We start from the raw sequence: 27,882 nt of genomic DNA on the forward strand, positions 1-27,882 counted from the left end.
TTGTTCTTATGGTGTGTTAGGAGGCTTCTGTTTACTGCATATGGAACAGAATTGAAGGCCACTAATGCTAGTGAATGCACAGAAAGAGACCCTGAATATATAGGAAGTACATGCTTCATAGGCAAGGTGTATCAAGTCATAAGGTGTCGAGCAATGGCTCAAATCCTGTTGCGCTTGGCAATAGGATTTATAAAGTTACACCTGCACAAGTTCACATGGAGTTACAGTCACATATCTAACTATGCAATTATGCATGCAACTAACTGCACAATTAACTGCAAAATTGATTGCACAGTTGATGTGCATCTGCAGAACCACTTCCTGAATAAATTTGTATCTTGGTGCAGATTTCACAACAGCTTGTGCAACTTTAAATTATGCAGACATAGCAATGGAATAGGATTTCAGCCAATATAAACTGTAATTATCTATCATCAAAGAGCTTCACAAGACCCAGCAATGCACAGAGAAAGGTCTCTGTTTCCAGAGAGGAAAGACAATTGCTAGACGGTATGTGCAGATGGCTTCCAACCTCAGAGGCTGATGATATGCGGTCCTTAAAGCCGGTGTTCCTTAAATCCTTCCTTCCTTCTCTTAGTTCTAGCTCTGGCTTTCCTTTTATGTTTAGTTGTAAAACCGCTTGGTTTTCAAATACACACATCCAATGGCACTGTCTTTCATTTCATCTTGCTTACTTCTTTTTCCATTCCCTTTTAAAAAATGTTTATAGGTGCAGAGGTCCTCCTATTTTAAAAAAAACTCTGCACATTCTCTCCTCTCACTGATCCTCCTCTGATTTTTAAAGTTTTCTTTTATTTCCTTTGAGTTTAGTGCTAGATCACCTCTGCGTGCATAATTTTTTCAAGGGAAACGGAAAAAGAAGGAAAGAAGATGAAATGAAAGACAATGCCATGGAACACGAAAACCAAGCTGTTTTACAACTAACCATAAAAGGAAAACTGGAGGCAGGACTAGAGGAAGGAAGGATTAGCACCTACAAGCATGCCCCCAATCTTGTAAATCTGACCACACAGAAAAAATCCTGTTTGAATTTTTCCGGAATGAAAAAGTAGAAAGTACCCAGTGGCAAAGAAAAAAAGGAGGAGAGTTGGGAGACAAAAGCCCCAGATGGATTCAAATGAGCCTCTCCCACGGCTTTGATGATGTAGTAGCACACTAAGTCTATTATCAAAACAAATTGTGGTTGGAAGCCTTATTGCAGGCTTTCCCCCGGTTACTCACTGGAAAGAGTAATAGCCAGGTTGTCTTTCCTTTTTTTTTAAAGTGCCCCCATCTCACCCCCTGGTTATCTTCTAGATGTGACATCAGGTTACACATCATCTTTCTTGTTCAGTACAATAATTTGCTTTGGACAGAATTATCTTAATAGGGAATACCCCTTTTCATTGAAGGAAAGCAACAGCTTAACTGCAGAAATTTATAGTCATGCCGACTTCTGTGGAAACAGTCAAAACTTGAACCAGGTAGGAGTTTCTGGTAACATCTGTACACACCCAGTAGGCACCAAATCTTATAGATCTCGTATGTATGAGATCTTATGGATCTCATACATCCACTCTTTTCTGAAAATAGGAGATAACTAATAGGGGAAGGGGGGGAACTGTGGCCCTCCAGTTGTTGGATTATGACTCCCATAGTTCTTTATCATTGGCTGTGCTGATTGGGGCTGATGGGACCTGCAGCGCAGGCTGATCACACTTATACTAGAAGAGTACCTGAGCTAAATTTTCTTTCATTGCTTGGAACACAGGGAAGAAAAAAGTGTAGTCATTCCAATTTAACGGCCAAAGATATTATTGCTATCCGTGTGTCTTGTTAAATGCCCAAGGTTGTGAGTATCAGCCTTGCATTGTGAAAGCCAATTCAGAACATGCAGATGGTAGCTGAACATTAGTACCATCTGCTAGAGTCAAGTCACTTGCAGAATTTGAAATAGAATCACTTCATTAAACTTATGCCATTCTCCTTCCCTTAGACATCAGTTGGCATTACCTTGAGATACGTAGCAACAATTCTGGGAGATCTCTTTTCAAGTCCTTTCTGCATGTACAACTTGCTCATCTTCTTACTTATGCCAACTGGTTATTTATTCATTTAAATAACTTGTGCATTGCCAAGGACTTTTTGCCTCCACTGGCTCAGTGGAAGGGGGTAAAGGGAGAAAAGGCAAACACTTTGGGCTTGGCAATGGTAGAAGTCTTGGCACACCCCATATTAGGGGTGAGGGTCCTTTATGGTGACCAGCAATTACCAAGGTTTGTTGTGCAGGCCTATGGAGTCCCAGGGATGGGATAGAGATCACCCTCAGGGCCAACTCACCTGAACTGCTGGATAGCTCAGGGATTTAGGCTCTGCAGAGCCAGAGGTTGGGAGTTCAATACCCCAGCGTGCCTCCTTGCCAGAGGCTGGACCCATAGGATCCTTTCCAACTCTGCAGTTCTAAGGTTATTATTATAACCCATTTCATGAGTTTTGAGATGTGAGAAGAGCTACCTGGGAAAGTCTCCCTAAAATTTGAGTGGTGGAACCTGCAGGGATAGGGTGACCTTTGGCAATCTGGAGGCCAACTATGTGTTGTGATACTTACAGTGACCTACTTTAGCAGATCCATTTATGCACTGAAAAATGTGACTAGTTAATTGTAATGGCTGGTTTTATCTGTGTTTCCATCCTCTGCTTACAAATACTGTATTGTTTTCCCTCTGCTCTGTTCAAAATGGACAGGCCAAAATCCTGTTGCTTACTATTATAAATCGAGCCAGAGTAGGCCCATTAAATCTATGGGGATTTGTTGTGTTAATTGTATAAAGCCCATTGAGAACTTTCTTCAGCATAGAGTAGGTCCATTTTGCTAGAGACCAAATTGCTAACATGCGCTGTATTATGGAGAAAGCAGAGTTCCAGAAAAACATCTATTTCTGCTTCATTGACTACACAAAAGCCTTTGACTGTGTGGACCACAACAAACTATGGCAAGTTCTTAAAGAAATGGGAGTGCCTGACCACCTCATCTATCTCCTGAAAAATCTATATGTGGGATGGAAAGCAACAGTTAGAACTGGATACGAAACAACTGATTGGTTCAAAATTGGGAAAGAATTACGACAAAGCTGTATATTTTCTCTCTGTTTATTTAACTTATATGCAGAATACATCATGCGAAAAGCTGGACTGGATGAATCCCAAGCCAGAATTAAGATTGCCAGAAGAAAACCTCAGATATGCAGATGATACCACTCTGATGGCAGAAAATGAGGAGGAATTAAAGAACCTCTTAGTGAAGGTGAAAGAGGAGAGTGCAAAAAACAGTCTGAAGCTCAGCTTCAAAAAAACTAAGATCATGGCCATTGGTCCCATCGCCTCCTGGCAAATAGAAGGGGAAGATATGGAGGCAGTGACAGATTTTACTTTCTTGGGTTCCATGATCAGTGCACATGAGGACAGCAGACACAAAATGAAAAGACGCCTGCTTCTTGGGAGGACAGCGATGAGAAACCTAGACAGCATCTTAAAAAGCAGAGACATCACCTTGCCAACAAAAGTCCGAATAGTCAAAGCTATGGTTTTTCCAGTAGCGATGTATGGAAGTGAGAACTGGACCATAAAGAAGGCTGACCACTGAAGATTTGATTCTTTTGAATTGTGGTGCTGGAGGAGATTCTTGAGAGTCCCCTGGACTGCAAAGAGAACAAACCTATCCATTTTGCAGGAAATCAACCCTGAGTGTTCACTGGAAGGACAGATGCTGAAGCTGAGGCTCCAATACTTTGGCCATCTCATAAGAAGACTCCCTGGTGTTGGGAAAGTGTGAGGGCAAGAGGAGAAGGGGGACAACAGAGGATGAGATAGTTGGACAGTGTCACCAAAGCAACCAACATGATTTTGACCAAACTCCGGGAGGCAGTAGAAGATAGGAGGACACGACTTAATGACTAAACAACAACAAAGGTCCATTTGAATCAATAGAACTTATGGAAGAGTTGACTCAAAAAATCCCCATTGATTCAATGGGCCTACTCTAGTGTGATTTACTGTGTTAAGCTACAAGATTTTGGCCATCATATTGAACAGGGCAGAGATAAAACAGTATTTGTGAGCAGAGGATGGAAACACAAATGAAACAGTGTGATTTACTACACTAAGTGACAGAATTTTGGCTATTAACTCTCAGGCCTTTTTGGGAAGGTCTGGTACTGTTTCTTTTCACTTCAGACTTTTGTGTTATAATCAAGAAATGGACTCTGGAATGCAACCTTTCATTTTGTTATTTTTATGCTGAAGCTCAGCTGTAATTGTTCCTTTACTGGCCACTTTATCAAGTAGACTAGAACATTTCTGCGCTGGATTTTTGTCAGTGAAAAAGCAATCTGTGTCAACATCAGTTAAAAACAAGAAAGCAATTCTCTGATGTGGCAAGTTGTCTTCAAGGGATCTGTTCTGTGCGTTATTTTATGTGTTAACTGTTGTGCTTCTAAATGTGTTTTGAGTAACTATACTTCTTTTGACCTCAATAAATACTTGTTTCAACATGTCTTCTTCACAAGAAATCTGCAGTATAGTAAGGGTAACAGATGCAATGTTATGCACACTTACTTAGAATATGTTCTAGTGGACACATTAGCCAGAATCCTACTGCATTGTGCAAGCAATAGGAGGTAATTTGGCAGCTGACTGCAGCACGCTCTATCGTCCTCTGGTTATGCAATGGGTTGTGTCCAAGCAGCCAGTAAACAGTGTAGACTCCACTCTTGACATGCATGGTATTTCACAGCTGGATTTGCACTACTGTCAGTTCATCCTAGATACTAACAGGGATTCAGATCTGATCTAACAGGATTGTGCAATTCATACCTGCTTGCAGATAATAACTTCCTTTCTTCATTAAAAAGAGAAGTCCAACTCCAGCACTGTGTTTGTTGACTGATGATTTTAATAAGTGCTTTCTCTAGACTGTGTTTTCTTTTGAGTCTAGGAAGTCTGCTTCTACAGCATTTGCACATTATGTAACCCAGTCTGCGGAGTTTACTGGGCTGAGTCTCTGCACCTTTGTATATGTTAACTCACCAAGCATATTATGAGCGTATTTGAGGAGACAGTTGTCTCTTTCAGTCTCATGATACTATTTCTTTAATTTTAAAGTTATTTTCCAAAACTATTTTAGCTAATTGTATTTTTTTTATTTAATTGGGTGAAAGCCTGTTTCATTACGTCACATAAAGTTGTCCCAGTGGCAGCGATTTTGCATCCTGCAGCCCTCAGCTGCTTTCCAATGAAAGTTGTTCCACAGGAACCTTGAGGAGAAATTTTAAAAAAATGTTTTATTTCTGAAAAATCACTGCAGCTGGTTACATAATCAGTCTTATGTGGTGAACTCAGAGCAACAGGATTTGGCATCTTGATTATATCAGGCAGCAAGACTGTGTAAAAGGTATATTACAATTATATTTTTAGGAAGCAATTTTATTCCATTTTATATGACAAAATCTATCTGCTTATTTAGGATGCTATTGCACACCCAAATTCAGGTATCTAGTAGGATCGATTCTGATAATAGGTTGCTAGGAAAGTAACTTTAAAGCAAATTCTTGGTCATGTACATATGGGGTTTTTTTTTTTGCACAGATGGTAAACACCACACCTATAGGAAAAATTGATTTTTGAAACATAGCAAAAATATAGTGAAAGTCACCTTAAGATTTTTGTTTTGTTTTGTTACTTTAAGGAAAGAAAAGGTAAACAACCAGTGTTTTGTAGAAGTTATCTACTTGTACTAGAAAGCTTTATTAAAATTCTACAAAAACAGCTGTTAAAAAGGAAACCCTTGTACAGAAACATTATACAAATAGGCTTGAATGAATGTTTATGCAAGGTAAATAACAGAAACTCAAATGATACATCAACCTTACATTTACACATCCATGGTATAAAGAATACATTCATTAGAACGAACTCAGTGAAATGTTTTAGATTCACACAGAGGACACCAAGTGAGTCATGGTGTTTGAAATAGGATTTCAAATACTTTTCTACAGTTCTTTTGCTCAAGATTTCACTTACAGATGCCTTCCCACAGGCAGTATGCTGGGTGTGTATGTGAGCAATTTTGAGCAGAAAAAGTTGTAGGAAAGTGGATAAACCATTTCGGTTTTTCCTAGTATTTTTTGATCCAATTAGCATCCTTCTGTGGCTGTTTCTCACTTCGACAAATCACACAAAACAGCCGAGAAGCATCAATGCTACTCTCGTGTAACATGCATTTCAGCTTACAGTTGAAAAGCATTATATCTTTATGAATAATTCTCATTATTTTGCTCAGACACAAAAAGCTCAAAAAGTGTTTACCTGAGGGAAGAAAAATGGTTTTCCTACTTGAAGGGTGCCTGTTTCTGTAAGAGATTGAAAATATTTGCATTTGAATAACTGCACAGGAGAAGCTCGCCAGGTGCAGCCTCTTAGCCTTATTGAACTGTGAGGAGTCTTGCTACAGCTACTAAGGGTTTTCATCCTTTTCCAGAGTTTTACATCACAGATGTTCAGTGTCACAACAGTTAAGCGGGAGATATGGTTTGTCTGTTTTCAGACTCACCAGAATGAAAGTCATGCCATAGTCAAAAGGAGCAAGCCAACTGTATGTTGGCACAAATTGCTTATTTTTAGAAGAACATTATACATCCTATTGTTATTAATTTTGCTTTAAATGGAACACTAAATCATCACCCTTACGGGTCAAAGGAAGGTATCTACGGCCCAATTTTGGGTTTAATAAGGAGGCACAGACATTGTTTCATTTCAGTAAAACACACTTGAACAAAAAAATTGATGAATAATATTGAGATTTTGAAAAGGATCCTCTCACTTCCCTGAAGTAGTATCCTCTTCCACATATGAGAAAACAGCAGAAAACATTATGATATTTGCATGTCCTTGTAGATGAATTTTAAACATTACAAAGCCATTAATATAGATTGGTCTTTTTCATGATTCTCAAGAATTCTTGCTCATTTATTTCTCCATCTCCATCACGATCAGCTTCATCTATCATTTCCTGTAAAAATAATGACAATTAAGCATTCTTCTAGAAGGATCAAACACTCCTTTGACAAGTGCATTCATCTCAACTTGATCTTAAAGCTCTTATGGTGCTTCAACCTGAAATACGTTGTAAAGAAGTATTGTTTTTTACGCAGGATCAGCTAATTATCCAAATGCCTATCCTGATCTACCCACACATCATATATATATGGGAATTATTTGAGGCCAACCTCATGGCTTGGAAGAACTTCATGGTTTACAGACATATACAAAATCCTTACTGAAAATAACTCTAGAAGCTAATAAAAATACAACTCAAACAGCAGAGTGGGATTAGAGAATTCTATGGGACACTGCAGAGGGCCACTGAAACATTCAGTATTACAACATTCTATTGGAAAATGACATTACGTTAGTATTTTTAATAAACTAAGGGGAACCCCCCCTTGGGAATGACAGCAAGATCATCTCCAGTGTAAGAAACATAAATACTGATTGTAGCACAGGATCCAATAATGCATTAAAATCTACTGTGTAAGATGATTTAAGTGGTTTCTTATGCTATTCTTCAATAAGTGGACTCTGCCTTCAGAGGTTAGGCAGATGGCCACTGACTGGCCTTTTCAGTTGTGACTGATCAGTTATGGAACTTTCACAGACTGTGGCTATTTTTGAGCCAGACAGTTCTGTCTCACGTATCCAAAGATGTAAATTAATGTAGTGTCCTTTTATTTAGCTTTAATTAGTTACTTTGTTGATACTTAACATTATGGTTCTATTTTTTACTGTGTTATTTGTTTCTTTCTGCTCTGTTAACTGTCTTGATGGTTTAAATCCATGAAAATTTAAACATAAACCACTACTTATCTAGGGCTTGGGGTGAGAAATAAAATAAAAAACAAAATCCAATACACTTCACAACCAACTAGAAGGGATATCTTTATTAGAAGACCATGAAATAGGAAAACTTTGGGTCTTGGGAACAAATAAATTCTACTGCCTCGAGAAAACTCATGTAAAGGCTGACAATGGATCTTTGTTGTAGCTACAGTATGTAGAGCTAGAAGGTGGAACAGGGCCGGCAAAGAAGTCAGAGTTAATACAGTACATAGAGTCATTGTGTGTTAGGAAAGGGAAACAACCTAGTCCTATGATCATCTACACTGCTGAGCTACACAGTGGGACTTCTGCAGTCATTAAAATTATTCATCATCTATTGATAAAGGCTTAGAAAACAAATCATATACCTGCAGTTCTTCATCTGTCAAATTTTCTCCAAGTTCCTTGGAAACTCGCTTTAGATTTTTGAAGGAAATTTTGCCTGTACCATCATCATCAAACAATCGAAAAGCCTTCAGGATTTCTTCTTTACCATCTTTTTCACTCTTTCAAAAAAGAAGGGAGAGAAGAGGATGTGGGAAAAAAACAGCACTTGCTTTTGGCTATAAAAACAAAAGTATGCATTTCCATCTCACCATTTTTTGGGTCATCATAGTCAAAAAGTCTTCAAATTCTATGACACTACTTCCTTCTTTTCCAATTTCTGCTATCATCTTTCTAATTTCTTCTTTCTTTGGCTCAAAGCCAAGCGCACGCATTGCAACCTGCAATAGAAAATGCAGACTGTATCTACAGATAACTAAAAAAAACTCTGGTGCAACAGCTTGCTTTGCATGTCCACGAACAATTTAACATACAGTATTTAAAAAACAAGTTATTTATAGTTTGTGTGTTCATATGATCAGAGAAAACAATGGCTTTAAAATAATTTAGTACATTAAAAAAACCCTCTTTCACCAAGTTCAAATTAGACTTAAAGCGGATAACAACCTTTTTCACAGAGCCCAGCTGCACAATGAGTGCGGTCTGACAACCAGCACGTGCCCTGTAGCTGCAATTGTAAGTTATACACCTATATACACCTATACAGTTTTGTCAACATATTCAGGATGTTTAGTTGAATCTGGAGGCATGGTTTCATTTATTTATTTACTCATTATTAGTTACATTTACACCACATACACAACTCTATTCTTCCTCACTTTATTCTCACAAGAAACCTGTGAGGTAGGCCAGACTGGGAAAGAGCAAGTGACCCAAGTGAATTTCACCCAGTGTGTTCCATGACCCAGGGAGGATTACAGTTTGGATTTCCAAGTTCTAGTCAAACACTCTAATTGCAACATCAGTTTCAAAGAGTTATCCCCATCTCCACTTAAATCATGGCATATCCAAACACTGATGATACAAGCAATCCATTTATCGTTAACAGATTTTAATGAAACTACTCTGGAATAAATAGATGCAGTAGTAGTGTCCACATTTAAATAAAGTAATTTTATAGTCTTTTTGCATGATTTTATACACTGTGATACTAGTTTGTATTTTTCACTTGTCTGACATTACAGATTAGTTTGAAATTAGCCAAAACAGGATGAGCAAAGAGCTGCAGTCCAACAACATTTGGAAGGCCACATTTTGATCACCCTTGAACTAGACAAAGCAGGCAATGTACTGTATTTTTTGCTCCATAAGACACACCTGACCAAAAGACACACTTAATTTTTAGAGGAGGACAACAGGAAAAAAATATCTGCCTGGCAGCATAAGAGGAGGAGAAGGGATCAAAGCAGTCCCCTGGCTCTGGATCACTCCCCCCCCTCCATGCTGCCACTGGTGATAGATAGGCAAAGCCCGATCCAAGCCTATGCCAAGGAGATGGCTTCAGTCAGGCTTTGCCCTTTCTATTCCCAGCAGCAGCATAGGAGGGGGGACCCCGTGGTGCCTTCTGAGGCCTCCTGGGGGTCCCCCACTGCCGTGAAGGCAAAAAGGCAGGGGGAAAGGATGGGAAATTTGAATCTCCCGTCATTTTACCCTGCCTTATTGCCTTCGGAGGTCTGCAAGGGCTTCCTCCGATGTCAGGAGAAAGCCCTCGGAGACCTCCTGGGGGTCTGATCATGACAACCCACCACTGAGATTTGAATTTCCCATCCTTTCCCCCTGCCTTTTTGCCTTTGCGGCGGCAGGGGACCCCCAGAAGGTCTCCGATGGCTTGGAGGAAGACATCAGAGACCTCCTGGGGGTCCCCCGCCACTGCGATACGACCCCCAGGAGGTCTCCAAGGGCTTTCCCCTGACATCGGAGGGAGCCCTTGCAGAAGTGTATTCGCTCCATAAGATGCACAGACTTTTCACCCACTTTTTTGGGGGTGGGGGAAGTGTGTCTTATGGAGCGAAAAATATGGTAACTCACAATGAAACAGGACAGCAGGGATGGGAGCCATTCAAAAGAACCTAAAAGCAGATTCAGGTAAGTTATTTATTTATTTTAATAGTAGGTCAGATGCCCACTTATGTTTCTTTGTAATACTTGTAAGTGAACACTGGGAGACCCAAAAGAAAAATCAGATAATTAATTTAAAGCAAGGACAAAACTACATATGTGCATACCTTCAGTTCTTTAATGTCAATTGTTCCAGAACCATCCGTATCAAACAAATCAAAAGCTTCTCTGACCTCCTGCTTTTGCTCTTCTGACAATTCATGTTTCAATCCACTTTTCCTTCGCTGAGAAGCTCCCAAGTTTGATCTTTTATAACCAGATGCCTTCAGTTATGGGTGAGAAAGAATAAGAATTTTTTTGAAGAAAACCAAAAGAGGTACAATAGTTCTAGCAACATTTTGAATTTATTATGTAAACTCAACATGGATTTTTCTCACGTGTTACAGCAGCAAAACATTTTTCCTCTCTTTGTATTTAAATACCTGGTATCCCAACAACAGTAAATCAGGCATTATTTAATCTCACAGTTATATGTGGGCCATGGGAGTTGCTTGGCTAGACAAAGTTTCCCATAATACAGTCCATCACAAGATGGTGAATAAGGTGGATGGAGCTCTTCTCCAAACCTCCCACCTGCCACAATGGTCCCACTTCCACTACTACACATGTGGATGTCAGAATGCCACCTACATCCACAGGGTTCAACACATACAGGCAAAAGCCAGGATGGATTTTCTTACTGTAAGAAATGAATCACATAACTTTGCCTATGTTCTGTACTTTCTGGGCTTTCCTAAGGAAGAGGTCCTGTCCACTTCAGCCAACAGCAAATCCATTTGTTATGTGCCATCAAGTCAGAACTGAGTTATAGTGACCCTACTTGGCCTTTGAAAGTCAGATTTAAAAGTGGTTTCACCCGTTCCACATTCCCAGTGAGACTCCATGGCTGAGTGATAACTTGAAACCAGGGCCTCTGAGTCCTACCCTGCACTCTGTCCACTACACCGGGCTGGGTAGTGAATACTTATTTGTAGTAATAGTGCAAACAGAAGGCAATGTAGGTTTATCGCGTGCAGCTGAATCCTTTATTTGTATCGTGGTCCAAAATGCAGCCCTCTTAACTGTTGCCACCCTGCAGGTCCATTAAGCCCTACCTAGCCGAGAGGCACGAGGGTGAGCGGTCTCGGGAGCTACAGTCCCACAAGCTGCTTGACGCGGCTTCACGGACTTGCTCGGAAAGAAGACCGCTTACACGGTGTTGACAGGGGACTGCTCTGAAGGCGACCGACGTGCCTAGGGCTGCAGCCATGCACCGGTTTCCTCAGCACGCGTGTCTGCTCCGCACCCCGGGCAACAGGAAGAGCGCCCTGGAGCTGCCCGCTTACACTGCTCTCCCCCCCCTTTCTCACAACCACCCTTCGTATGAAGTTCAGGGGGAGCGTTTCGTGAAGTTCCACCCACTCATAGCTAGAGATGCCAACAATTTAAGGGCACCCCTTCCGGGCAGTGGAGCTGAACTGGAACACAATTCGAATCCTTCCTTCCCCATAGAATGAAGGGGGGGGGGTCGGGCTGCCACAGCGGGGTTTGCTTTTACTCCGCCTCCACACGTTTTACACAGGAACAAGGAACTCCCCCCCTCTCCCGAGGAGCGCGCAACAAGGCTTCCCTGAGCCGCCCACCACCATCCGCCAGCCTTAAGAGCCCTGCTTCAGGGCAGGCTACGTTGTTTCAATGTTCGAAAGACAAGCCCAGCAGGTCAATTCCGTGGGTCAAGAGTGGGCGGGGGCGGCGAAGGTCAGAATTAAAAAATAGAAGAGAGATGAAGATTTTACCAGACCTCTCCCTCTCGGGCGCGATTTTACTGGCCGGAGGAGCAAACACACTCACCATGACGCCTCCCTCCTCTTGCTCCAAAGCCCACCCGGACCGGACCGCGGGGCTCTCAAATCTTGGGTCACCTGAGTTCAGGGATAACGTCCCGCCCCTAAAAGCCGAGGGTGTCCAATGAGAGAAGGAATTCCCGCCGTGGCCCTCGCGGGTCTTCCGCTCGGGCCAATAGGGCGGCGCAAGGGGGGGGAAAGCGGGCTCTGTGACGTCACACAGGACTCCATGTCGCTGGTAGGGTAGGAGTCACAACAAACAAGAGGCGTCGGTGTCTTAGCAACCGCTTCCCGCCACCGAGGGCGCCGGGATTTTGAGGGCCTGCCTTGCAACCGGCCTCCTACCTAGAGAGGACGGAAGGGTTTCTTCCTCCAGTGGGCGTAGCAGCAAGAGAGGGGCGGGGGGGTAGATCCGTGGCGGGCATGCATGTATTTGGACTGGGCCAAATAGGACGGAGTCCTGGATCGTATGGAATGAGAATAAGCGCCTGTGAACATGTGCAAAGTGTCTTTCGTCCCTTCAGTTCAGGACTACGTAGCCGGCACTGCGGGGTGGTGGTGGTGATGGTAGGAACGGATAAGGTAGAAACGATTAGTTTCACGGCTGGTAAATTCGAAACAAACTAACTCCGCTTTTTGGAAATGTCTCGAGATCTAGCCATTTAATAGCCGTTTCTTAATTCTTTTATCGGATTTTCCGCTGCCTTCACCGAATAGCGTCCCTCTCACAGCAGATAGTATTTGAACATCGGGAGATTTCTTCAGAAATCGCTTTTGGCTGCCTTCCAGTGGTTAAAGGCATCTAGCTGCGGAGCCAGAGATTGGGAGTTCGATTCCCCACTTTTGCCGCCTTGACAAGGGTTGGACGTGATGATCCATAGGGTCCCTTCGAGCTCTGCGGTTCTAAACAATAAAAATACTCTTTTGAGAGTGATATCATGCTCACAGTTAGGAATCTCCTTTCGAAGACTCTAAAACCCTTTGATAGGGGAAGGAAGTCATGGCCCCGAGTAGGTGGGGCGACGGAAGTGTCAAATCGTGAATAGGGAATATCTGGATTACAGATCCCACCTTCCCCTGCCATTGGCGGGTACCATGAAGTTATAGGGCCAACATCTGCAAAGGCAGAGGTTCCTCAACTTTGGGTTGTTAAGGGACTCGAGGAGTCCCAGGAACAAAGCCTCTCGTTCAATGGCCGGAGACGCCCCGGGCTGTACTAAGGAGGCGTCTTGCAAGAGTGAGGCAGTCCGTTTTGTAGTCCTGCACGCACTGTTCTTCAAATTATTAATAGTTACTTATTTTTTTTGAGCCGCCCCGCTCTAGCCTCGCCTCCCTCAAATTCTCACGAACATGAGCGGCGGCGCCTCGCCCCCCCCCTCCCGGGGCGAGGCGAGAGAAAGCGTCCATGGGCATCACTGAGCATGTGCGGTTTGTGGGCGCATGCTCAGCAGAAGGTGCCGAATTGTCTCCGGGATGCGCAGCGGGGGGGGGGAGGTTTGTTTGGCCTTGCACGGAGATCAGTGTTTCGTGTGCCTCCAGTCCCTTCCCCTCTCGCATCACAGGAAAATAATAATAATAATTAGTGGCTGGATGGGAGAGGGAGAAGATTAGAGGATTTCCTGATTGAATACGCAGATTGCTGCTTTCCTACACAGGGGACTCAAAATTACGTAGGTAACAGTGTTTTTATGGGACGGATGCAGCTTCTGAGTGATCCTCTCGATGACCTGGTTTTCTGGGGGGTTGGGGGGGCGCCCATCCGCTTCGCCCTTCTCTCCCCTACATGTTGTCCACAGATGAGGAGGGGAAACAAGCGGGCAGAAGCGGGGGAGCGCCCGATCTTGCGGGAGAGAGTTTTAGGCAGCCGGGTCCGGGAGCGTGGAAGCCCTGGGATTTTCTCCGGAGCCCTAGGACGGTGGGGTCGTCCGCACTCGTCGCCCGGGGTTCTTTGTTCCATCCGAGTTTAGATCTGTTCCTCGCAATGTTGCTCTGTGCCTTCAAGTCGATACCGACTTACAGCGACCCTAACAGGACTTTGGTACGTGAGATACTTAAGGAGTAGTGTTACCCGTTCCACATCCCCGGTATGTTTCCATGGCAGAGCCAGGATTCGAACCCAGGCCCCCTGAGTCCCACTCCAGTACTCTCACTACCCATACACTGACTATCTAATCCTCACAATACTTGGAGAGAAATTAGGTCCTTCTAAAGGAGAAAGATGGGTTAAAATATTTTAAATAAGTAAATCAATTTTCCAAGTAACAGTATACTGATATAAACTGTTCCTTTCATAATGCAAAGTGTTTGAGAGTATTGAATAGACAGTTAAGAGCTGTTAACATCACAAAAGACTTCTTCTCAAATTTACTATTCTGCCCCTAGTTTTAAGGCCTTGTGGTATTGCCCTGGCAAGAGAGAGAGAAAGAGCACAAACTTTCAGGTTGCATGGAAGTTGCAGATTTGCCTGTTGGGCTGAATATAATGTTGGGTGTGCCAGGTGCTCATCTTCTCATTCACTCGATGTTCTGGGGGCGGGGGTGCAATAGTGTAAGTTTGATGCAGTTTTTCCTACTACAGTACTGAACTAGCAGAATGTGTGTGTGATTTCAGGTCTGTCTGGTAGTTATTTGTGTGTAAATGCATGCAACCACCTTTCAAGAGTTTGTTTTTAAGAAGTCAAGTACAATTTGGAATTTGTAAATTTAGGATGCTTTCCAGTCCCAAAGAGGTTATTCTTGACATGATATAAAATATTTAATATTTTCTCATCAATAAAACTTAAATACTTTCTTACCAAATAGGAAGCTTAGCAGTGCTTTGACATGTAGATGGGATCTCACTGAGAGGGAAAGTTGGTCCAGCTCTCACATGTTGTACCCTCACTAATCTTCACTGTATTATTTCAATAGCGTTATTGTAATATTTGTGAGAATTTTTATTGACCAATAAATAATGCAATTCCACTATTTTAATATGAAATAAAGACAGGACTGATGCTGTTTGCAATCAAGCTTGTTTGCTGATTCTCTTTTCAAAGATACTGTTTCTGGGAAATATTGATACACAACTGAGCAAGCCTATTATTAAAAGAAGCTGCCACTGAAAAAAAAACACAAACTTTCAAGGATGTATTGTGTCCTGCACATCTCTTGTCTTTGCTTTTACTGTCTTCTTGCATACACAAATATAATGAGGAAACACATTATTGAAGAGCATGGTTCCAAAACATTTATGAAATACATGAGGCTAATTATGATTGCAGATAATTAATAATAATTAATTACTTATTAATTATTTTGGCTTTCAGCTGAAGCTGACTTAGAGGGCTCAGTAAAATTCATGTTGTTTATGTTTCATGAGATGAATGAGTTTACTCATTCTTTTAGGGTGGGGGTGGGCACTGTCAGCAGGTCCCAGGGAGATCAGTTCCTACCCCAGTTCACCAGTACCTACTGTAGCCAAAATCCTGCTATAGTTTGGTGGAGACTCCTTAAAACACTTTCAAATGAGCATCCCTGCTTGATTTGTTTCCATTTTTGTGTTCAAATTTCAGCTTCATAATTTCTAAAGAGCTGCAAAATGTTCTAGGAGGGTATGTGTTACCTGTGGGCCATTGGCTGCCTGCTGCTCCCTTGCTAAAAGAAATCTGAATGTCTTTGAACAAGTTCAGAAGCTAGAATAACTTTTTGTGTTCATCTCATTTGACTACAATACCATGTGTTTATATATATATATATACACTGTACTTAAATAAACTAATTTTGATTACATTATTCCTTTAGCTGCACATGTCACCATTCTAGAGGCAGAGTTGTATTCATGTCTCACACAAGAAAAGGAGAGGGAGAATATTCTACATGCGGGGATGTGGGGGAGATCTGATTGCAGTACTTGTGACCCCACTGATCACCGAAGTTGATTCTACAAGCTGGGTGAAAAACTCTAATATCAAAGATGAGATGCAAAACTATGCAAAAGGAGAAGTCAGTGAGACTGGAAAGATGATTGATTGATAAGTCTGTTTCCCTTAAAGCACTTATTGTATTGGGTAATGTTTGATATTCTTCATTTCTGAGAATGAAATATAGCCTTTAATGTTTCTTCACCTTTTCCTATTGATTTTCTCTTCCTCATATAGCCCTTGCACTTCTCTGGACAGTTGATAGGATTTGTTCCAGCATCTTAAGTCTAATGCTGACATCTTGGTTATCAGTTATATACACGTCCACACACAGCACAGCACCCATTTTGTGAGGGGCATAGAATTTAAATTCCAGCAGTGAAAAGAATGAGTCACTGTATTCCTATTGGAGACATTAATCGAAGCTTTTAGTGTGGAATGGATGAAGCAAGAGCTGGAAGTCAATAAAAGCAATAAGTCTGTGTTTCATTTGCAGATGCCTTGGGATCATGGCTTTGAGAAGCATGAACACAAAGAGGCATACTGGACTGCAGCAGCTTTCAGCTTTGGCATCCACTGGAAGGACCCTTTTAGGACCAGCAAAATCATCCAAGTTTATAGTTGATGAAAGTACTCCTGGCAGTGTATTCGTTTGCTCTGCAGTGAGACTTCTTGAAAACTTGGATTTAGACAGCGCAGTGGGACAACTTCTTAATGAGACCATCCAGGCACAGAACAAAGAATATAAAACTGGAACAACCACCCTGTTATTTCTTGTTAGTGCATGGAGTAAGGCTGTACTCGAATGTCTTCAACAGGATGTTCCACTTTCAGTAATAGTCACTGTGATGTCTGAAACTCTAAACTCTTGCATTGAGCACGTAGAAGGTTTTGTGTTATCATTGCACAATATAAAGCAAGGAACAAATGATACTCCCATAGAATGGAATGAGAAGGCTCTTTTCGACATCAGTTGCGGCACATCTGAAGGTCAGGGTATTGAAATGAAAACCTCAGATATCAAATTGAATAGAAGTGCTTTAAATCTGGTTGAAGATCCTTACGAATGCTCAAAAAAATCAGAAGAAAGATTAGCATGTTCAACCCTCCAGCAAGCAAACGAATGCAGTTTGTGGGGAAGCTGTGTGTATTCAGAAGTATGTGCTACAGACAGTACTGTGTGTTCACTAAATAGTATTAATTGTACTTTTGCAGCTGACAAAACGATGATTCAGAAAAACTACAGTTTACAAAACTGCCACTTGGGTGTATCAGATCATAAGAAGAGATCAAAAGTTACTCACAGTAGGTACTTTAGTGCTGTAAATGAAAGTCTTTCACTGAAGCAGAAACATCAGGTGGACCAATTTGACGGGCTCAGTGATTTGGGACAATTGGCCATGTCTCTTAGCCATGGAAACAGTTCTGCCATGAAACTGGTGCAGGATATTCTCAGATACCAGCTGCAGACTGGAAACAAAATGGCTGCCACTGCTCCTTTCCAATTCAATATTTTAGAAATTGTAACATGTTGTTTACCAGGCATGTCTGCAAGCCATTCTTGTATTTATCCTGGATACATCACTTTAGTACCTCCAGAGACAGCTGCTGTTGTTAAACATTTTCAGGATAAGCCCTTTCGTGTTATTCTTGTGGATGGAGATCTGACTGAAATCTATCGTCATCTAGGGCTTAATAGGCCACAGAATACAAGAGTCTTTTCAGGGAGTGCATCTGCTCTAAGGAGCAGCTCAAGCTCGTGGGTTGACTCCGTGTTGGATATTCTGATTCAGTCTGACATAAATTTAGTTTTGGTGCAAGGCACTGTATGTAAAAATTTAGAAGAAAGGTGTCTGCTGAATAACATAGTAATAATTTGTCAGGTAGCTCCCAATGTGTTAAGGGCTTTTAGTAACACTACAAGAGCAGATAAGGTGACTTACCTCACCCAAATGAATGAACATTGTATAGGTAAGGGCGTCTGTATGAAGCTGTGTGGAATTATGGAGATAAATTGGGTGGAGTTTGGTGACCAAGTGCCAGTTGCCTTAACAGCAGAAGGAATGACCCTGGTAACTGCAGTGCTTGGTTGCCCTGTTACATCCAAGATGCAAGCCACTGAAGATTGTTTTTGGACCTGTGCTTACCGTGTAAATTATGCCCTTCATGATCAAGCCGTCTTTCCAGGAGGTGGCACTGTTGAGTTCTTGTGTCTCGCTTACCTTGAGAATCTGGCAAAAGAAGCCGAAAACTTTTTTGGAGAGCTTCCTTGTGGCTCCTCTTGGCTTGCAAAATCTTCAGAACAATACAAACCCTTGGTGCTAAACAGTTTAGCAAGTGGTTGGCACGAGTATCTTTGTACGCTCATGTGCAACACTGCAAACTGTGTGTCAAAGTTTGAAGCAAGTGCCTTCATACAGCAGCATCTCAGAAGAGCAGCGGAGAGCACTTCCCCATCGACCTACATACTGGATGCATTTAAGAATGGGGCATTGGGAGCAGTGAGTGTTGGATCTGTTGGTTCAGGCTCAAAGGCTCTCCAAGTGTATGACAATGTTGCAGCTAAGAGAGAAGCATGGCACAGAGCTCTAGATTTGGTGTTGTTGATGCTTCAGACAGATGCTGAAATTATCACAGGTCCAAAAAAGGATCAGTTGTTGAAGTCTGAGGCCTCCAGTGAGTTCCTGTTTTTATAAAGACCATCTGCCATCTTCTATCTCTCCTAGTTTGTTCTGCACAAATCTGCTCTGTGGACTGATTGTCTCTCATACATACCCTGTTTCCCCAAAAATAAGCCCTACTCCAAAAATAAGCCCTAGTTAAGTGCACCATTGTGCAGCAACCAGAAGATAACATGACTGTATTTGAATAAATGTAGATTGTTGTACATGGAAAAAAAAATAAAACAGCCCCTGAAAATAAGCCCTACTGTGTTTTTTGGAGCAAAAATTAATATAAGACCCTGTTTTATTTTTGGGGAAACATGGTACACCCAGAGAGCAGTCATGGCTTCATAGTGGAATATGCAAACTACCTCTACCGAAAAGTATTGTTTTTGATGCAATATTTATTGTACTATTATATCAAAGTTTGTCAAAGTGTTTTGATTTTTTTCCATTGGAATCAATAAAGGTTTTAATATATGCCCCATGTTTTTGCACAAGCTTTGTCATAGGAAACAGTCAGTCACAGAGGAGGAAAGGAAAGAGACATTTACAGTCTGTCTACAGTCTTTTCCTCTTCAGTAACACAACATGCATTTAGGCATGTGTGTATAGTCCCAGTTAGAAGTAGCCCTATTGAATCAATGCGACTTACATGAGTGTTGACTTAAGAAGTTCCCATTGATTCAGTACATCTACTCTACTTGGGACTAATAGGATATACATAATGGCCCCCACTCCACAAATTGCAGTAGTGTTATTTTATTTATTTAATTTATATTTATTTATTTAATTTATATGCCGCCCACACTACCCAGAGGTCTCTGGGCGGCTTACAACAATTAATTGAAGTAGGCTTACTGTAGATGGACTGAAGCTTGAAATATATCAGAATAATTTTTATCTTTGTATTACTGGATGAAGTCGAATGTATCACATAAACTGACATCTGCTAGTGCAGAATGCAGAAAGTTGAAAGGGAGGCATTTCCGTTTTACTGATGGAAGTCCATCCACTGAAGGGACAATTTTTTGTTCCTCTCCTATACAGGATTGGATCCTGTCATAGCTATTCTTACTTTTGCTGCAGTGATTCTAAATGATAATGTGCTTCGTCCAAGCTAGGCCACAAAGTTCTTCAGCCATTAATTCTCCTTCATGTACTTCTCCCAATTACTTTACATTAATTAATCAACTGCAGCAATGTGTACTGCATATCTCTCAATACTCATCCAAAGAATTCTGATTTCTTGCATTTTAAGGGCTTCTTTGTTGGTTGCTTTGAGGCAAGACAGTCTTAACATCGTATGATAAATGCACATTCCAAATACTTCTTTTGTATAGTAGCTTGAGCTAATTTTGTGCCATACAGTAGAGTCATAGAGTCATAGAATTGGAAGAGACCACTGAGGCCATCCAGTCCAACCACCCACCATGCAGGAACATCCATCAAAGTACGTACTCCCAACAGATGGCCATCCAGCCTCTGGTTAAAAACCTCCAAAGAAGGAGACTCCACCACCCTTCGAGGGAGCCTATTCCACTGCCAGACAGCTCTGACCGTCAGGAAGTTCTTCCTAATGTTCAGATGGAATCTCTTTAGAATTGGGAATACATAGCATTGTACAACACACATTCTCAAAGTCAGTTTTATGTTGTGTTCCACGTTACATTCTATGTCTTAAGAAAGCTGATTTTGCTATCGGTTCAAGCTGTTATCACATGGCAGTGCTCCCACTGACTATGTCCCACTAGTTGCATTTATCCATTTTTATTTTGCTCTATTCTTAACCACAAGGTGGCAACCTACGATTTTGTTTTACAGATCAACCCTAAACATGTTGTGGCAAGTTCAGTTTAAAAGCCGTTAAACTTTGTCCCACACAAAAGTTTCTGGGTTGGAGAGCTGATCTGATTTGATACTTCAGAAATGCCAGCGCTGCCTTTGGGAGCTTTAAGTAATCAGGATGTGAAGGTCAGCATCAGGTCCCCAAACAACAACAAAAAGGCTCTGGAATTGCAAGGCTTGTTCTTCTAGAATCTTCTAGAAAGTGCCATTTTGCATGGTTGGCATAGCAGCTGTCATAGCCGTTGTCAATACAGAAGGCACCAGACGGCAATCAATGGTGAACTTTGATGATCATACAAGGACGAGAAGGGATAGCTACAGAATATTTTAAAACACTACTGTAGAACTGTTTCATTTTTTATATATTTTATCAGCATCTTTCTCAGAAGTACTTGTAATCAGTTGAACCAGAACTGGAGCATATAAATGGAAGAGGGAGGAAGGAGGAAGTTGCATAGAACTTGGGCTGGTAGTAGAGGTGGTGTGGTATCTCAGATGATGTCGGACTACAACTTTGATCCGGCCTAGCCACTACAGTTAATGCTGGGAGATGATGAGAGTTCCAGTCCAACAGCACCTGGAGGGGCAGATCCTCACCATCCCTTACATAATTTAGTGATAATTGTCAACCACCATCTCCTAGTGACCTCATGGATTTTAAAATCCCTCTGTTAATATATTGCTGTTGGCTTCTAATGAAAAACTAGATATTTGGTAGATTGATTGACTGAGTTTGGTAATCATTCTGATTTGTTTTAAAATAAAATCTAGTTACCATAGAGTTAGTTGATACGACAACAAGGCAGGTCTGCTGTGTTCTCTGGTTTCACATTTGAGTTAGCAACCTTCCTAGTGAGAATATTTCAATGAGATAATGCCTAAATTTGTAGAAGTGGAGTTTATCCGGAAGCAAAGTGTGGGCTACTTTAAGTTGTCTCCATTGATTTAAAAACGAAAATTACCTTTCATTTTGTTTGATTATATTCTGATAAAGGTTTGTATTTGGTAGTTTCCTTAATGTGCCTATGTATTTTTGTTTCTCTGCAATGGGGAAATAGAATTTAGCTAAAAGAAACAAATGAGACAGATTTACACCTTGTGACTGATGTAGGAGCTAAGTAACAGTAGCCAAAAATGTGCAAGCCAAGTAAAGAAGCAGCAGCAAAGCAGATGTAATTACTACAAGACACCATGGCTCATTGAAGACACTATACATTCTGTGATTACTAGCCCATGTCTTGATGATCTGCTGTGTTGTATACATGTATGAATTCCACCCCCTGCTTCTCCATTCCTTTCATGGTTATCAAGAACTGTGGTTTACCATGAACCAATTTAATCAAATACTACTCCCTCACCTGCTTTAGCCCTCCACCCTCCTGTTAGTCTTGATACTACCACCATCACTTCAGAGGAGAAAAGAAAACCCTAAGTTCCTTTTTAGGTAGTTCTATTGATCAGGATTTTATTAGTATGTTTAAACCTGTGACGTGAAAAAAAATCCTCATTGAATTTTTCTCCAGTGGAAAAAAAGTAAATTGGCAAAGTTGTAGTCTTCTGAAACTTTATTTTTCCTTATTTATAAGGAAACCAGTTTCCTGTAATAACCTCAGAGCTGGAGAAACACTGGGCTTCTATGACTTTCTCTCTCAAGTAAACAAACAAAAAAGAAAGAAAAATATGTCCAACTATATTTTTAAAAGGCACTTTAGCACACCTTTTAAGGCATATGTTTACTGCTGAGTGCCAGGCCTTAATGATATTTTATACCATTTCTGAAGCACAGTGTCTGGCTTCTAGCTTAGACAAGGTAGGACAGCACAACTTTTTGAAAGTTGTGTACAGTATTTTGAGCAGTACTCAGAAATTGCAGAGGTTAGGCAGAGCAAGCACTGTGATACATACTGAATTTGTTCAGGCAATCAGTTCCACAGAGATGACACTGTGGGCGATGTTTAAAAGAAAGCATAACTTCAAAGCAAAAGAAATAATACATAAAATAGGCTATGATGTAAATCACCCTTCAGTTTAGCCACATATGAGAAGTTAACGCTACATGAATTAGAAACAATCCGGTACCATTACCAATTGTAAGCAATACAAAATGCTTAACAGTTTTTGTTGTGTGTAACAGGCCAACAGGAAATCCTCTGTTTGGGAATGAGGTGATACATGAATGATGCAAGATAGAAATCACTGTTGGGATGAATTTGAAGCTTGTCTAATGTGTGTCTGGCCCTCCAGGAAGAACATATTATACTGGTCTCCAAAGTGTACAGTAGCTATTGCTGGTGAAGAACAAAGCCCTGGAGACTCACAGTGTTTTGTTTTTTAGAAATGTCTTAGAGTTACGAATGTATAGATTGCTACAGAAATGCAGCAGCAAACATGGGCAACCTGAATCCCAGCCAGACAAGCTCAGGCTTCCCAGATCCAAGCATTTTCATCAGCACCAGCGAGAACTCCTCCCAGTCTCCTACCTCTCTTGTGTCCTCCATTCCTGCTCTCATCCCTCACCCTCTCTCTCTTCTGCTCGCTCTTGACCAAACTATCCTCTTTGTTATGAACCCTTTGCTTCCAAAACCTACTGGCTTCAGCGACCATGCCTTTCTTCAGTTCTGATTATCTGCATCAACTAGGATATTAAGAGTGGGTACCTGCATACAGCAGGCTCCTGATGTTACTGATCAAAAAGCATTATGCAGCTATTCTGTTCTCCCGCCTCACCCCCTTTGGCCTGTGAGGAATAAAACATGGAAGACGCTTTGGAGAGACACACGAGGTTTACATGTGAAAGAGAAGAACGTCTGGGCCACAGACAAAGTTCAGTGCATGAGGCATGGTAATGGTACCACAAAACTAATCTGGAAGTACCCGGTGTTTAAGGGCTGAACTGAATTTGACAGTGGAAGGAGAACTGTTCAGTAATAAAACAATGAGTTTGGTTTGGTTTGGTTAAACTGGTAGAGGTTGTAGAGGAATCCATTTGAGGATCTAGTATGAGAAGGATTTTTCAAAAGCCCTTTCATGCATTCCATTTCCCATGAGTGCTATTTTATTGTGGAAATGGAGAGTATAACTGTAATTGAAGGTGATTCTGATGGTGGTACAGATACCACACCGGGATGGTGGTACAGATACCACACCTGGGATAGAAGTCCTGTTCAGGTGTTATAAATGCTGATGCTATGAACATGCTTAATGGGGAGCATTTAGGTTTGCCTCTTCTCTGCCATTTTATTCTTCACAGTTTCAGCACTGCATCTGAAAGAAGGGATTGCTTTTTCCTCGTGTGTAGAAAGTACATGCAGGTAGGCTTCTTGTTTTCAGGCCTGGCACAGAAACTGTGAATAATGTGTCTGTGAAGATTTTCAGTCATCCAGGTGAGGTTATGCGGAAGTTAAGTCATGGCAACTGGACTTATTTCTTATTAGTCTGAAATGTTTTGCAACTCATCCAAGTACTATAGCTTCTTCAGTTTGAGGAGAGTTGGTAGGAGACCCCTGATATATCCTCTATGTTGGCTTCACTTCCCTTGAACTGAATAGGCTCAGTTTATGGACAAAGAAGGGGGGGGGTGAGTGAAGGGTGGAGAAGGACTGCAGAAGTGCGGTTTTCACTCACCCCCTCATCTTTTATCCATCTAAAGAGCTGTGAAGAATGTGATAACAAGAGAGGGCAGGGCTAAGTGCTCCCCTGTAAGAGTATTAATAGTGCTGGTATCTATAATGCCTCATCCTGGAATGTTTTATTTAATAAAGCAAAGAAAATGTCTGGAAAATGTCGCAGTTAAATGTCAAAAATTAAAATCCTCTTGGTGCTGTGGTTGCTATATAGCTGCTATTCTTTTTTTTAAAGGAGATGATACACTGATTGATTTCTGGTTACCATACTTCATTCAGCCTTCAGAGAAGGTAAATATATTTTGTTGAATAATTTAGAAAGATGTTTCATCTTTCACAAGAAATTCATAGCATCCAGAAAATCCATTTTCATATCATTTTCAGAGATGAGCATTTGTTCAGTCAGTAGTCTGCTTGCCTTTCAAACACCATGACAATAAATACAGCTTTTAAACATTACTCTAAAGTAAGTTTTCATGCATGGATATTTCATTTGCAGTCACATTGCATGATGTGGTTTGTAGTACTGAAACTGAATAAAGAGAAATTCATATTCAAATGTGTTTGCTTTCTTGTCTAGGGTCACACAAGCTGATTCTTTTGAGATGCACAATGAGGAATCAAACTCCCAACTGTTGGTTCCACAGCCAGATACCTAACACACTGAGCTTGAGTCGAAGTAAATTTCTGTCTTATTTAGTACCATTTAGTATCCTGCATTGGTTCAAAATTGGGAAAGGAGTACGAAAAGGCTGTATATTGTCTCTCTGCTTATTTAACTTATATGCAGAATACATCATGCGAAAGGCTGGACTGGAAGAATTAAGATTGCCGGAAGAAATATCAACAACCTCCGATATGCAGATGATACCACTCTGATGGCAGAAAGTGAGGAGGAATTAAGGAACCTTGTAATGAGGGTGAAAGAGGAGAGTGCAAAAAATGGTCTGAAGCTCAACATCAAGAAAACTAAAATCATGGCCACTGGTCCCATCACCTCCTGGCAAATAGAAGGGGAAGATATGGAGGCAGTGACAGATTTTACTTTCTTGGGCTCCATGATCACTGCAGATGGAGACAGTAGCCCGAAATTAAAAAATGCCTGCTTCTTGGGAAGAAAGTGATGACAAATCTTGACAGCATCTTAAAAAGCAGAGACATCACCTTGCCAACAAAAGTCTGCATAGTCAAAGCTATGGTTTTTCCTGTAGTGACATATGGAAGTGAGAGCTGGACCATAAAGAAAGCTGACTGCCGAAGAATTGATGCTTTTGAACTGTGGTGCTGGAGGAGGCTCTTGAGAGTCCCCTGGACTGCAAAGAGAACAAACCTATCCATTTTGATGGAAATCAACCCTGAGTGTTCACTGGAAGGACAGATCCTGAAGCTGAGGCTCCAATACTTTGGCCATCTCATGAGAAGAGAAGACTCCCTGGAAAAGACCTTGATGTTAGGAAAGTGTGAAGGCAAGAGGAGAAGGGGACGACAGAGGATGAGATGTTTGGAGAGTGTCATTGAAGCAACCAATATGAATTTGACACAACTCCGGGAGGAAGTGGAAGATAGGAGGGCCTGGCATGCTCTGGTCCATGGGGTCACGAAGAGTCGGACACGACTGAACGACTAAACGACGACGAGTATCCTGCAGTAAATAAGACCGGACCTTACTTTGATTCGGCAAAACTTTTCTTATAAGACTTTTAAAATTTTATTTTAAAAAGAATGCTTCAGGAGCACAGTATGGCCATTGCTGTGAGCCACTATAACAATGAAAAAACATGACAAATGTGGTATCTATGGAAACATTCCAGTATATGCACCACTAATTTCAGCACACAAATCCTCTCTGATTAAACATATGTGGAATCAATTTCTGCTAAAGAAGCAGAATTTGGCAGCAGAAGCTTGACTGACACCGTGTTTCCTGTTTCTCTCACAGTAGCATAACTGAGAAGTTCAGCAGGTGCTGCTTTCTCCAATGTGTTTTTTTAAAGAGGACACCTGAATTCATGATCTTGCATCTCCCAAAGGCTTAGAGGCTGCGCCTCTGTCAGAAAAAGTCAAATTGTTTCCCTTTATCGGGAGAAAGGTGGGGTATGAATAAAATGAATGAACGAAATGGGGGAGGACAAGATTGTTTGCAAGTATATGCCTCTGTTATGCTTGCATTTTCCTTTCGATATTTTCTCTATGCCAATAGAAATGTCAGTGTTCCAGTCTTTTATGTCTTGTCTTCCTGTCTCTTTTAGAAACTGGTTTGTGGAAACTTTGAGTGGAATTGCAAATGTATCCTGTATGGTTTGGACTGGCAAATCGCTGTTGTGGCAACTGTAAGTGATGAGTGAAGCAGTCAGCGGTGTGGTTGGTGATACACATAGTCTTTGTCTGGGCTTTTTTTAAATGGTTTTGTGTCAAGTGTATGTTTTACACTTTCCTATTGTGCATCTGCAGGCCCTTTTTGCAGGGGTCCTCCTGTCTAAAAAATTCTCAGTAGGAAAAAAAATACTACTCCCAGAACCCTCTAAGAGCAGTGGTTCACTTTTAAAATAAAGTTCAGTAGCCCTGCACCTTTTTAAAGTTTTTGCAAACGCCCAAATAGACTTCTGGTCAATTCTGTTTTTTTCTTTTATTTTTCAGGTTTTTTTAATGGCTTGATGGCAAGCTTCAGCGATCCAGGGATTACTCTCCTGAATCCGGACCCATTGGAAGCCAAAGTTATGACTGGAGTTTGCCACTTATATTCTGCAGCTTAAAAAAGGGATATGAAATTTTCTTAGAATGCAATAGATCAGGGAGAATTTCTGACTTAACACTATTTAACCATGGCAACAACAAAATGCTTACCCCCACACTGAAATGAGGAAAACATGGGGATTAGAAGGTGTTGCGAGCAGGAGTGGACATTTTTGCGAAATAACTGTGGGTTCAAATCATATCCAGTGCAGAAAATAAATTCTTGGCCTCAGAATATTCTCAGAGGTATCATGCTATTTAATTCTAAACTGTAGTCAGTCCTAAAGAGACTTATCTGGAATAAGGCCCTATTGAATTCACTGAAGTTGCTTCAAAATAGAAGTAGGATTGCACTGAAGAGTCAAATCAGGCAGAAAAGACAGCATATTAACAGAAGCCGATAATAATTCTATGCAGACTCATGGCTGAAACATAAGACTTCAGACAAAGCCTATGTTTACTACTGGGAGACCAATCACAAAACAAAGTAAGCTAATTGCTTGATGAAATGAATGGATGGAATGGATTTTCTGGATCCATTTCAATCGGGTTTCAGACCAGGTTTCAGTGCAGAGACTGCCTGGGTTGCCCTGTATGATGACCTCTGCCGGGAGAGAGACAGGGGGAGTGTGACCCTGTTGATACGCCTGGACCTCTCAGCTGTGTTCGACACCATTGACCATGGTGTCCTTCTGGATAGATTAGCTGGGTTGGGATTGGGGGTACCGTTTTACAGTGGTTCTGCTCCTTTCTGGCTGATCGTGTCCAGAAGGTGATGCTGGAGGACCGTTGCTCTGCCCCATGGCACTTATGTCATGGGGTTCCTCAGGGCTCGATACTGCCCCCCATGCTGTTTAACATCAGCATCACTGGGAGAAGTCATCAGGAGGTTTGGG

General features: G+C 41.4%; 2 protein-coding genes and 2 long non-coding RNA genes across 7 annotated transcripts in view; 2 read left to right on the top strand and 2 right to left on the bottom strand.

Moving 5' to 3' along the window:
• LOC144583229 (uncharacterized) overlaps nucleotides 1–5,966 on the top strand; it is a 20,243-nt gene extending 14,277 nt beyond the window's left edge. The window contains exon 3 of the long non-coding RNA XR_013536901.1: nucleotides 3,170–5,966. This is a non-coding gene — a long non-coding RNA (uncharacterized LOC144583229). The remainder of the gene's footprint in view (nucleotides 1–3,169) is intronic.
• Nucleotides 1–27,882, bottom strand: part of LOC144583228 (uncharacterized) — a 198,872-nt gene that overhangs the window by 21,527 nt on the left and 149,463 nt on the right. The window lies entirely within an intron of this gene.
• On the bottom strand, nucleotides 5,768–12,404 carry LOC110072832 (centrin-2). Of its 3 annotated transcripts, none has more exons than XM_020781483.3 (5): nucleotides 12,226–12,404; nucleotides 10,503–10,658; nucleotides 8,529–8,657; nucleotides 8,301–8,438; nucleotides 5,768–7,066 (listed from the first exon to the last, which is right to left on the bottom strand). In XM_020781483.3, the coding sequence occupies exons 1-5, from the start codon at nucleotides 12,226–12,228 to the stop codon at nucleotides 6,977–6,979; spliced, it is 516 nt and encodes a 171-aa protein (XP_020637142.1). In that variant the 5' UTR covers nucleotides 12,229–12,404; the 3' UTR covers nucleotides 5,768–6,976. The 3 variants fall into 3 exon arrangements, with proteins under 3 accessions (XP_020637142.1, XP_072857779.1, XP_078232820.1); XM_073001678.2 differs by having other exon boundaries at nucleotides 12,176–12,385; XM_078376694.1 differs by lacking the exon at nucleotides 12,226–12,404 and adding an exon at nucleotides 11,490–11,631.
• BBS12 (Bardet-Biedl syndrome 12) lies at nucleotides 13,672–19,271 on the top strand. Of its 2 annotated transcripts, none has more exons than XM_020781489.3 (2): nucleotides 13,672–13,888; nucleotides 16,616–19,271. In XM_020781489.3, the coding sequence occupies exon 2, from the start codon at nucleotides 16,629–16,631 to the stop codon at nucleotides 18,813–18,815; it is 2,187 nt and encodes a 728-aa protein (XP_020637148.3). In that variant the 5' UTR covers nucleotides 13,672–13,888; nucleotides 16,616–16,628; the 3' UTR covers nucleotides 18,816–19,271. The 2 variants fall into 2 exon arrangements, with proteins under 2 accessions (XP_020637148.3, XP_072857778.2); XM_073001677.2 differs by having other exon boundaries at nucleotides 13,707–13,888; nucleotides 16,001–19,271.

The sequence above is a fragment of the Pogona vitticeps genome, chromosome 5 (genome assembly GCF_051106095.1).
Source record: "Pogona vitticeps strain Pit_001003342236 chromosome 5, PviZW2.1, whole genome shotgun sequence".
Lineage (NCBI taxonomy): Eukaryota > Metazoa > Chordata > Lepidosauria > Squamata > Agamidae > Pogona > Pogona vitticeps.

Bases quoted from the DNA above. Each gene is read 5' to 3' on its own strand.
- LOC110072832 (XM_020781483.3), bottom strand. The intron at 8,658-10,502 runs GTATGCACATAT...TTTCTATTGCAG, and splicing joins TTGACATTAAAGAACTGAAG to GTTGCAATGCGTGCGCTTGG. The intron at 8,439-8,528 runs GTGAGATGGAAA...CTTTTTTGAAAG, and splicing joins CTATGATGACCCAAAAAATG to AGTGAAAAAGATGGTAAAGA.
- BBS12 (XM_020781489.3), top strand. From the start codon at position 16,629: ATGGCTTTGAGAAGCATGAACACAAAGAGGCATACTGGACTGCAGCAG.